The following is a 12,336-nucleotide window of genomic DNA, read 5'->3' on the forward strand; positions in this document are numbered from 1 at the left end:
CAGGATGAAAAATATGAAGAAAACCCCAAGAGTGGCGAGAAGCAAGATCACGAGGTGGAGGAAAACAACAAGGAAAATGGCAACATATCTTCACCAAAAGGTAAGTAAATTTTGACATGAAACTATTGACATCCAATTAATCAAACTGTTTCTGGTACCCTGTCAGGTTTTTAACTCTGCTTCTCATTCTGTTATCATTCCTGTAGATGCCTCCACTACCTTGAAGATAATTCCAGTGACCAGAAATGAGAAAACACTTTCCTGCGAGCTCTGTGGCCGAACTCTCATGAACAGCACTGATCTGGAACGGCATGTGATGCGCCATGGCTTGTAACTCTGTGTCGGTGCAACTGATGAGGATGTATTGACACTGCTGCTTAGAAATGGGAGACATGTCATAACAGGGCTGCTTTTAACACCAAGCTGATTATGTGAAGTTCAATTGAATGTAATGTTTTATTGTCACTTGTTGCATACTGTTTCCACCTGTAACTAACTTTTCTTGACTGGAGACACTGCAGCTATTGTTGTAAAGGACAGTCTTTCATTATTGTATATTATGTCATGCCAGAATGACCGTTCACATTTCCAACATATTGGCTGTTTTGATGCTTTGTAAATATGTTGATCTTGTTGTCTTTTAACATTTCTGTAATAAATGACTTTATCCTAAAGCTATTCTATTTCATAGATATTTCATTTGTGAAAACGCTTTTCCTCGTTTTAAGGATATGAAGTGTTCCTTAACCAATCAAGACAAAATATTTTTAAAGGAGGACAAAGCAATGATAAAATCATTGACTAGGGAAAGAAGTGCAATAGTTTTTGTAAATATGTGCAATGAATGGTGGATAGTGGCAACAGCTCCTGTGATTCTGCATTGACTAAACAAATTCATACGTATTATTTTTCTCGTATAAGTAGCCAGAGTTTGTGTTCATAGCTGGGCCCAGTATCCCAAAAGCATCTTGAGGCTAAGTTAATCGTTAGAACCATTGAGATCGATGGTTCTAACGAAATGTATGCCTTTGGGAAACTGGGCGCAGGGCGTTTAAACATGCGCGGTTGTAAGCGGCTCATTGGGACGTCCCTATCCCATTGAAGTTTAAATGTAAAATGATAAGGATTAGGGTAAGGTATGACGTCGCAAAGATTCCGCATAGAACTGACCCATGCATTGATCAGTGAAGGCCTTGCTTCTGTGCGTATACGTCACATTCTTGTCATCGTAAATGATAAATGAAACAAGACACCGCTTCCTGGTCCAGTCAGTTGGAGACTTCGAGAATCAGATGAGTTCACAACCCTAAAGCAAGCTGCTCGCAAATTGATATGCCACTGGATTTAGGGTAAGTACAATGCATATGAAAAATGTATGGGGAATCTCCATGCATGGCTGATCACATTGTAACAACTAAACTCAACTCCATGGTGAAGGAAGTTTCTGATGAACCGTTGGAGTTCATCAGAAACTATTGCACTTCTTTCCCTAGTCAAGGATTTTATCATTGAGTGTATTCAGCTATAACAAACTATGATTACAATAACTGAATTAATTTGCTCACTACTTTAGGATGCAATGTATACCCCTGTTTCCATTTGCGATACATTGTAACCTTTTGAGTTGTACTTTATTAAAACGCATTTTATCCATATACTAAGCCTACAAAGTTGGTTAACACCTATCTGTCTAATGTCATGTGTCTGTCACACGTAATAATATCCATATAATTCCAATCTTCAAATGTAGTCAGGTTTTGAGTTTATTCGGTCATGAATGGAATTATATTTTTTCCTACTTCCTCGAACATTGTCTTGCCTCACCACCTTGTTTCGTCGTTAACTCATTCTCTGTGAAGAGACTTGCACATCCACCGTCCTGCGAGGACGACTGAATAAGGATGTAAACAAGCATTTCCCTAACCGATTCAAATCAACCACGATTTTACCGTGGAGCTGAGCGGCGACTAGTGTGGGCAGACTGGAGCTCCGACGTCTTTATCAAAAACTACAATTTCAGCACCCAAAGAATAGCCCGCAATTACACACGACATTGTTGATAACTTCATCTCTGAATAATGTTTATTTGATATGATAGTGTTTTGCTTTTGTTGTTTTGTTTGCTTTTTATGTATTGTGTATATGTACTGAACAAAAAAATCTACGCAACAATTTCAACGATTTTACGGAGTTGCAATTCATATAACGAAATCAGTCAATTGAAATAAATAATGCCCTAATCTATGGATTTCACATTACTGGGCAGGGGTTCAGCCATGGGTGGGCCTTGGATGGCATAGGCTCCACCCACTGGGGAGCCAGGCCCAGCCAATCAGAATGAGTTTCCCCCCCAAAAAGGGCTTTATTACAGACAGAAATACTCCTCAGCATCCCCCCACCCCCCCCCCCCCCTCAGGTGTAGAAGCCGGATGTGGAGGGTCTTGGGCTGGCGTGGTTACACGTGAGGCCAGCTGGACGCACTGCCAAATTCTCTGCAGTCAGCATGCCAGTTGCATGCTCCCTCAACTTGAGACATCAGTGGCGTTGTGTTGTGACAGAACTGCACATTTTAGAGTGGCAATTTATTGTCCCCAGCACAAGGTGCACCTGTGTAATGATGGTGTTTTATTTGCTTCTTCATGTGCCACACCTCTCTGGTGGATGGATTATCTTGGCAAAGAAGAAATGCTCACTAACAGGGATGTAAACAAATTTGTGCGTATTGACATTTTCTGGGATTTTTTTTATTTCAGCTAATGAAATATGGGACCAACACTTTACATGTTGTGTTTACATTTTTTGTTCAGTGTATGTATAGTGTAATTGTTTATTGATGTGGTCATGCAGGGCTCATCAGCGAAAGAGACTGGGTCTTAGCATGACTCCCTGCTTAAATAAAAGTTAAATAAATCTAGCCTAAATTGTAGTATACCCTTCAGGGCAGCAGACTGGGAGATTTAGGATGGCATTGACATTGGAGAGCTGCAATTCTTATGACATGTTAAGGCCCACTAAGTTGCTGGCATTTCTTGTCAAGTTGTGTTGGTTCATTGTAGTGAACACCTACCTACCTGCCTTATGCGTTTGTCATCATGTGTGGTTGCATCCTCCCCATACACCATAATGTCAACATCTACAGCAACTCCAGGGCAGACCGTCAGGATGGTGGACATGATTTTCTGGAAAAAGCAATGTGCCAGCGTAACCTGAACAGCATAAGAGTGCACCAGATCATCCCCCAAAGCCAATTCTTCCTTTGGCTGCCTTTCCTTCCAGTTCTCTGCTGCCAATGACTGGAACGAACTGCAAAAATCACTGAAGCTGAAGACTCATATCTCCCTCACTAGCTTTAAGCACCAGCTGTCAGAGCAGCTCACAGATCACTGCACCTGTACATAGCCCATTTGTAAATAGCCCATCCAACTACCTCATCCCCATACTGTATTTATTTATTTATCTTGCTCCTTTGCACTCCAGTATCTCTAGTTGCACATTCATCTTCTGCACATCTACCATACCAGTGTTTAATTGCTATATTGTAATTACTTCGCCACCATGGCCTATTTATTGCCTTACCTTCCTTATCCTACCTCATTTGCACATACTGTATATAGACTTTTTCTTCTGTATTATTGACTGTATGTTTGTTTATTCCATGTGTAACTCTGTGTTGTTGAACTGCTTTGCTTTATCTTGGCCAGGTCGCAGTTGCAAATGAGAACTTGTTCTCAACTATCCTACCTGGTTAAATAAATAAAAAATGTGCATCATGAATGCAGTGAGCCAGCAGGTCATGTTAGATTCAGGCACCCATATCGGACTAGCCATGAATCAACGCTCACTTGTAAATGATAAGGAGGTGATTTTAGAGCCCTATCCTGGAGGTACACCATGGGGGCAAATTGTTGAGCTAGGGAGAGGGTGTCGGAGTCGTGGGTTGGATTATCTTTCCTTTCATTGGAGCCCCCGAGTTGCCTCCTTGATCTTTAGAGGCTTGTGACTTGGAGTACTTGGTGTTGCCATGCTAAGCTGTCTGTTGTCTTTTCTATATCCAGACAAAGGAGATAGTGTAGGTATATTGGATTCCCAACATAGTTGAATTGCACAAAAATAGTCTAGAGTACAGGTCATAACAGTGCATAAATCTGAAAGATGTCTCATTTTAAAGCATATATACAGGTGATTAAACCACCATTTAATGGTATTGAGGCAGCCATATTGGATTTTGGATGCCATATTGGATTTGGAGTGAAAATTGCAAGAGTATGGGCTGAACATATAAAATCCACAGAGGAACCTTTGACTGAACAACAAAAGACAGTTTTCAGTGTCTTAGAGCTGATTTAGATTACAATAGCCACAACATCAAAAGATGTGTAACTACATGTATTTTGTATATTAATCAGATACCAAAAAGTAAAGCTTACATTCATCATAAATATGCACTGTTTATATAGTGCAGACAACTGAACTGACTACTTAAATTTCTAATATTTGCAATATGGGAGCTTGCGATATTGGTTTACATGTGGCCCATCCTCCCTCCAGCCAGGCATTATTCTGCACTTTGTTAGTTTAAGGGGTGTCACGAGCTATCAATTTAACCACTTTTGCAGTCAAATATTTTTGGACAACCATCCATTTCATAAATGGTAGACATAAGATACATGGTTGTGTTTTGTTCTACCATGGTTGTTCTTGTTGGGGTATCTCAAACTATATCCCGTTTTGAGGACTGCCCGCTAGCCGGGTAGTAGTTCAGTGCCATTTCGTCTTCAAAAAGTTTCGTATTAACATCTCCATTAGGCGCTGACACCCATGTATGCATTCCGTGTTTTTGTTTAAGGAAGGAGTTTAATCAGAAAGGAGGAATGTCAAGTGAAACGGGATCTGAAGAGGCCATTGGCTCCTCAAGAGTCATCAAGAGTGTTTTCTTTGCCCTCCTCTTGGACTTACTGGGATTCACCCTGATCCTACCTCTCCTCCCATCTATACTGGACCACTATGGCCAAACAGAGGTAAGTGCTTATGTTTGTCTGAGCTCAGTGAGCTGTCCTTTTTATTACAGTTTAACATTTCAGCCAACTTTAAAGTTACCCATGATGCATCACGGTCATCACGGTTTTTAATTATCTGGAACACGGCCAATGTCTGCTAATAGTAAATATGAGCTCCCCTCTTAAAATCTAAATAGTTTTCCTCCCCATCATTATCATCATTAGTTAAATACTTTAATTTCATTGTACTATATTGTGAAAGACAAGCATTATATTTGCAATAATGTTGGGTTATCAATGCAATTTTCCATTTTGGTAATATGCCAACTCCAGAATCTGACATTTGATGGGTTTCTTTGTACACAGAATTTGGGGCCTCACTGTAGGGAGGACAAGGCATGCTTTGTGTGATTCAACTTTTCCATGAGACAGCGTAACAAAATGACAAACTTGTCAGCTGATCGAGTGTGTGAAATTTATCAGATTCAGATCTTGCACTCATTTGTAAAAAATATTTTCACGTTTTCCCCCTAACAGGACAGTGTCTATCAGTCACTACAGAGCATTGTGGACTGGTTCAGGGAAGCTGTCGGAGTTCCAATGGAAACAAAATACAACAGTGTCCTCTTTGGAGGTACAGTAACACAACACACTTTATTTAACTACATGTGGTTGTTACAGTTGAGCAAGATATTTTGATGTATATATTTAGACAAATGGCATCGTTCAAAATACTAGCTTGTCTTGTGAATGCCAGAAATAGTGTGGTGTCTGTGTATTAAAATGTGTGACTTAAAATTGATCAGATATTGTGTTATGTCTTAAAATTTGCCCGAACGCTCAACCAGAAAGGACCATAATCACAGATTATGCTCTCTACATTCTATTCTTCAGGTCTGATTGGATCACTCTTCTCTCTGCTGCAGTTCGTGTCGTCCCCTTTAACTGGGGCTGCATCGGATCATTACGGCAGAAAACCGCTACTCATTCTTACCACAGTTTGTGCAATGTTATAGAAATGTAGTTGATTAAAATAAGTGACTTGCCATTTAAGAATATTTCTATTGCTTTTACATGGCTATGAAACTGGTTAACATATCAGTACTTATCTTGGGCAACTCTCCGTCCATTTCGGTGTGTTATTTGCCCAGTTTGCCAACCTGATTTGATATGGTTTTAATTTTTATTTTTTTTGTGTTCCAGTTGGGATTGATGTCTTCCTATGCAGTCTGGGCAGTTTCCTGTAGTTTCAGCATGTTCCTTTTGTCTCGGGTGATTGGGGGTATTTGCAAGGGTAATGTGAGCCTCTGCACTGCCATGATTGCTGACCTTCCTTGCCCGAAGGCACGAAACAAGGGAATGGTAAGCACTGTGCATCAAGCTCATGCTATGATTTAAAGACATACAGTACAGTATATGCCATTCAGGATTGAAAGATCTTAATTGAAAGGAGATTGATAATTTAAGAGTATGATTAACCACGGACCATGCTGCTCTGTATTGCACTAATACACTAGTTGGTCTTTCTTTAGGCCTCGTGTATGCATTATTTTAATTTGGCAATGCATATTTTGTTGTTGTTAGATGATGGTTGGAATTGCCTTCTCGTTGGGATTCACGGTAGGCCCACTGATGGGGGCCTACTTTGCCATTAACTCCAGTAAGGAGGAGGTATTCTACCATGGCCCAGCTGTACTGGCCCTGGTCTTCAGTGCTGCTGACCTACTCTTCATCATTGTTATGCTGCCAGAGACCCTGCCAAAGCAGAACAAGGTGCAATTTCATTGGTATACCTCTTAGGAGAAACTGAAAACGGCACACTCGAAACTCATCACGGGTTGGGCAGTGTGCTTCATTGCACAGAAAGTAAAAGCCTTGGTGACTCTCTATTATCTTCTCCCAGTAATGTTTTATTGCAATGATACTATACACAGTGATTAATCCATATTAGTAAGCATTTCTGTTTATTATTTCTGACAAAGACTGGTATCTGCTCAGACCCAGGTTTCCTCAGTGACCTCTGGGATCCAGGAATCAGGAGATCTTCTCAACCCAGTGGCTCTGTTCCATTTCTCTGCCCTCACAAGGACAGAGGACCCACCCTCTAAAGAGAGTGAGTACATATTGATTTATGTGGTATTTGTACAGTATGAAATAATTGACAATCTATATACACGGAACAAAAATAAACGCAACATACAACAATTTCATAGATTTGAGTGAGTTACAGTTCATATAAGGAATCAGTCAATTGAAATACATTCATTAGGCCCTAATCTATGGATTTCACCCAACGAAATACAGATATCCATCTTGTTTCATACCAAAAATAAAAAAGCTAGGGCCGTGGATCAGAAAACCAGTCAGTATCTAGTGTGACTAGCAGTTGCCTAATGCAACGCAACACATCTCCTTCGCATAGATCAGGCTATTGATTGTGGCCTGTGGAATGTTGTCCCACTCTTCAATGGCTGTGCGAAGCTGCTGGATATTGGCGGGAACTGGAACACGCTATCGTACACGTCAATCCAGAGCATCCAAAACATGTTCAATGGGTGACATGTCTGGTAAGTATGCAGGCCATGGAAGAACTGGAACATTTTCAGCTTTGAGTAATTGTGTACAGATTCTTGTGACATGGGGTCGTGGATTATCATGCTGAAACATGAGGTGATGGTGGCGGATGAATGACACGACAATGGGCCTCCAGGATCTCGTCATGGTATCTCTGTGTATTCAAATCACCATTAATAAAATGCAACTGTGTTCGTTGTCTGTAGCTTATGCCTGCCCCTACCATATCCCTACAGCCACCATGAGGCACTCTGTTCACAACGCTGACGTCGGCAAACCGCTCAGTTACGACACCAAACTGCAGTGGTTACAAGTGGTCTGCAGTTGTTGAAGCCGGTTGGATGTACTGCCAAATTCTCTAAAACAACGTTGGAGGCGACTTATAGTAGAGAAATGAACATTCAAAACTCTGGCAACAGCTCTGGTGGACATTCCTGCAGTCAGCATGCCAATTGCATGCTCCCTCAACTTGAGACATCTGTGGCATTGTGTTGTGTGACAACTGCACATTTTTAGAATGGGCTTTTATTGTCCCCAGCACAATGTGCACCTGTGTAATGATCATGCTGTTTAATCATCTTCTTGATATGCCACACCTGTCAGGTGGATGGATTATCTTGGCAAATGGAGAAACGCTCACTAACAGGGATGTAAACAAATTTGTGCTCAACATTTGAGAGAAATAAGATTTTTGTTCACATGTAACATTTCTGGGATCTTTTATTTCAGCTCATGAAACATGGGATCAACACTTTACATGTTGTGTTTATATTTTTGTTCAGTATAAAATATCTATGAATATACAGTAATATATAAAGACCCGCTAGTCTGTAATAATGTATATCTTGTCAAGATTTATGCTTAGTAAGATGGACAAGAATCTATTGAAAGTACTTCATAATAACCAAAATATTGTGTTGGAATGTACCACAAAGCCGTTTTTATTTGTCCCTGTCTATTTTCTCTTGGACAACAGAAATGCAGAACCTGAAAGTGTTGGGCCTCGTTTACTTCACATATCTCTTCCTCTTCTCTGGTCTTGAATTTACATTGAGTTTCCTCACCCATCAACGGTTCCAGTTTACAAGGTATGGGTTTAGGGACAAAAAAGGTCAATCTTGAGTCTATTTAGCTCCCTACACTCCAATTTGTTAGAATCTGTTCAACCAAAAAAGAGGCTACCTTAACTCCTTCAACTGTGCTACGATACTCTTCAATTTTTGCAGCATGCAGCAGGGTAAGATGTTCTTCTTCATGGGTATCACCATGGCACTGATCCAAGGAGGATATGCCCGTAGGATCAAACCAGGGCATCACATCAGGACTGTTCGTCTGGTAAATATCGTACTCATTACTACATGGCTAAGAAATCAGCATCAAGAAATCTTTTAAATAGTCAAGATTAGCTCTGGTATAGAAAATGTTGCCAAAGTCAGTATTCTTAATGTATTTTAGGCAATCCTATTACTGATTCCAGCATTTGCTCTCATTGGACTGGCATGGAATTTGAAGATGGTTTACATAGGTTTGATTTTATACTCATTTGGTAAGTTTTCATATCTTCAAAGGTCATTTAAAAAACAAACTTAAGTATATCCCTGAGGTGATTTTCCTTTACTCAAACATCTTCTTTGTCACAGCTGCTGCCATTGTTGTCCCTTGTTTGACAACGCTGGTTTCAGATCATGGTAAGATTTCTAACTGTACTAGCATAACCATTATGCACTCGCTCTCTCTTAGATACACACACACACACAAATCGAATCATTGTGTCATTGTGTAACATGAAACTCCTCTTCTAGGTTCGGCCAATCAGAAGGGCACAGTGATGGGAATCCTACGTAGTTTAGGAGCCCTGGCTCGAGCACTGGGCCCCATAGTGGCATCCTCAGGTGACTTTCTGCATTGAATGTCACATTTTGTAAGGGGGCAGAAAAGTATGATGTCAGTTGTCAAAGGCTGTGATTTGTAAATAATTAGAATTTCATAACATTTCTGCTGAATGTCTTATTTTTTTGCTTTGCAGTTTACTGGATTGCTGGAGCAGAGACCTGCTTCATTATCAGCTCAACTTCTTTCATCATACCTCTGGTTTTACTGAGAAGACTGGGAGGGCTCAAACAAGAGTGAAGAGGGTGCTAAACAAGCCTTAACACAGGAGCGTTAAAGGGTTTTACCACGACAGACGGTTTCAGAGATACTCTAGACAGCTTTGATATTGTTTTGTTCATTGTTCTTTCATTTGTTTACATTTGCTTGGAATGCAAGCTATGAGAAAATAAGTACATTTATCATTGACAAATTGTGGTAATATTTTTACATTTTTTATTAGAAGTAGTCCATGTATTTTCTTCTCTCTAACCACAAAGCCTTGGCAGAAGATACCGTTACGCGTGTCAACACTGAGCTGCACTGAGGTCGGATTGCAATCACCCTTTTCCTCCTCATACTAGCTAGCAGTAGCCACTGCAGCCACTATCGTAAAACTAGCAGTATTTCAATCTTCTCGATGGAGCAGTGTTGATAAAGGTAGGATTTGGAGTACAGTCACATATCCCAGCCCTGCATTGAGGTACGTTTTCCGACCACATCTCGCGCCGGCTCCACTGTGTCTTAATGTAACCATGATTGGGTTCCGACCTCAGTGCAGCTCAGTGTAAACAAGCCTTCCCATGTCAAATTGGCTTTGTATTTTGGTTTCTGATGTTATACCGTTGAAGTATGTCATATCCAGTGTTAAAGAAAGAAAGAAAATATTCTCTCAATGTGACAAAGTATCTTGTAGCCAATGAAATGACAGCATCCAAAATACATTCAATAACGACATTTAGGACTCGCTCATGCAATCAGTCTCTACCTTTTAATGTATATGTTGACTTATTTTGCATATGCTAATGTTTCTGTCAGATTTCTGTAATAGAACTCTATATAATCAGACATTGTTTGTTATAATACTATGCTTAATATTGTTGAGTAACACTATGGGAATATATTTGAGGTACTATTTGTTTATTACTTAAGAAAAGTAAATCAATGAGCTGTTAAAATAATGTTATGATTTAATTGTATTTTTAAATCAATTGAATGTAGTATCAGTATTGAGATTATTCAAAATATCTATCTATATTCTACTATTTAGATATATAAATAAAAAAGCTCTGAGTTTGTGTGATATTGTGTTGCCTTCCCCTTTATGCAATATACTCTTATTTACCACACAATGATCACGAAACATCCTCGTTCCCACTTAAAAAATGAATGAAAACAAAAATGTTTGCTCGTAATTGATGGTTAGTGTTAGCAGTATGGTTAGGTTTAAAATCACATTTTAGGAAGATAGGCAGGGTTTATGACTGTGGCTGTAGTAACTAATGATAAACGTACAGGTGAGGGCACTGCTGTACCTGTTGGTCGGTCAAATAATGTAAACTTTACATATAAACTTGCTTCTGAGGCAGAGAGTACCACAGTATGAGTCATAATACCCATAAAACCTAGCGGTCAAACAAGGAAATACAGTAGTTACAATTGTTTTTCCACCATTTATTTTTTCCATAGGGGATTTTAGAAACACTTAAAATAAGGGCTGTGTTTCGTGTAGGCTTAAGTTAAGACCGTGTAATTAATTGTAGTTATCAAAACTTGAAATGTTTAATAAACACAACTGTTATCTTGGTGTTGTTGATTTGACTTCTTGGTTCTGAATTGGAAGTTAAATTAACACACAGGTCTTAGCTGATTTCGAATAGTCATACTAACTGTACAATTAGTGACTTAATTGAGTATATAGGATCCTTATTGGTCATAGTATGTGTATAGTTAGTATGCCAAAAGTTCCCGGATGTCGTACTAAATTCCCCAAAATACGAAGTATACGAAGCAGTATACAAGCAGTGGACACCAAGACATCGGTAGATTTATAATTGAACACATTTATGAAGATTTTACACTATTGTGGAGAGATGTACTGCTTGGATTCTTTACCTACGATAGAAATAAGCTGAAACAATTTTATGTACTTAATTTCATTATTCTTTTGGACAAATTTCATATTCACAAATGTAAATTTACAAACAAAACACCACATTTTATTAACTTACAAACATTTATTGAACTATATTTTAAGACAATTAAATACTCTGCTAACAAAAAAAAGCTGTTAGAATTATATGTGTATGTATGTCCCTTAAGGTCCTTATGTAATGTGATATTGTACCCCCTAGACCAATTGTCCTTTGTATATTATTTATATATACTTGTGTTCCCACATGTACTTCCTGTAATGATTTGTTAATAATAAAAAAAATATATAAGCAGTGGACACTATTTCCGTGCTTTTATGGACTATAATGCCGTTCTTCACAAAATGGGCGTGGCTTTACAGCAGTATTTTATTTATATTTTTGTATTATTATTATTAATTGTTTTTGTTTGCATTACAGCAGTATGTAACGGTATGTTAGCTACTGTTACAAGGTTAGTTGGCTACTAATACATCGAACTTGCCAGGCAGTATATTAACTAGATGCAATCTAACTACCCAACGTTTATTGATTTGATTATTCATGTCATTCTTAGATAAGTGGTATAGTCGTTGTGCGTTCTCAATGGACATTGTTAATTCTGTCTACTCCGATTTCAGAGCACTATTGTCTGAGCGTGCCAGAGCGCAGAATAACTGATTAATTTACGAACGTTCAATATGGCCGGTGTCAGTAAACGTCGGCAAAGAAGCGTGATTAAATTGTTGTCAGCAGCAGAGTTC

General features: G+C 39.1%; 1 protein-coding gene across 2 annotated transcripts; it reads left to right on the top strand.

Annotated features, from left to right (window-relative positions):
* The first annotated feature begins 1,205 nt into the window (after window positions 1-1,205).
* Window positions 1,206-10,743, top strand: mfsd10 (major facilitator superfamily domain containing 10). Of its 2 annotated transcripts, none has more exons than XM_071403715.1 (13): window positions 1,206-1,349; window positions 4,847-5,018; window positions 5,535-5,631; window positions 5,892-5,995; window positions 6,201-6,359; window positions 6,582-6,770; window positions 6,996-7,110; window positions 8,548-8,659; window positions 8,798-8,906; window positions 9,027-9,117; window positions 9,212-9,259; window positions 9,374-9,463; window positions 9,598-10,743. In XM_071403715.1, exons 1-13 carry the CDS (start codon window positions 1,333-1,335, stop codon window positions 9,699-9,701), a joined length of 1,407 nt encoding a protein of 468 aa, XP_071259816.1. In that variant the 5' UTR covers window positions 1,206-1,332; the 3' UTR covers window positions 9,702-10,743. The 2 variants fall into 2 exon arrangements, with proteins under 2 accessions (XP_071259816.1, XP_071259817.1); XM_071403716.1 differs by having other exon boundaries at window positions 1,246-1,349; window positions 4,851-5,018.
* Window positions 10,744-12,336: the final 1,593 nt, after the last annotated feature.

Source organism: Salvelinus alpinus, chromosome 5 (assembly GCF_045679555.1).
Source record: "Salvelinus alpinus chromosome 5, SLU_Salpinus.1, whole genome shotgun sequence".
Taxonomy (NCBI): domain Eukaryota; kingdom Metazoa; phylum Chordata; class Actinopteri; order Salmoniformes; family Salmonidae; genus Salvelinus; species Salvelinus alpinus.

Coding starts and splice junctions, on each gene's coding strand:
- mfsd10 (XM_071403715.1), top strand. Junction 6,360..6,581: donor AGGCACGAAACAAGGGAATG/GTAAGCACTGTG, acceptor TGTTGTTGTTAG/ATGATGGTTGGAATTGCCTT. Junction 9,464..9,597: donor CCCCATAGTGGCATCCTCAG/GTGACTTTCTGC, acceptor TTTGCTTTGCAG/TTTACTGGATTGCTGGAGCA.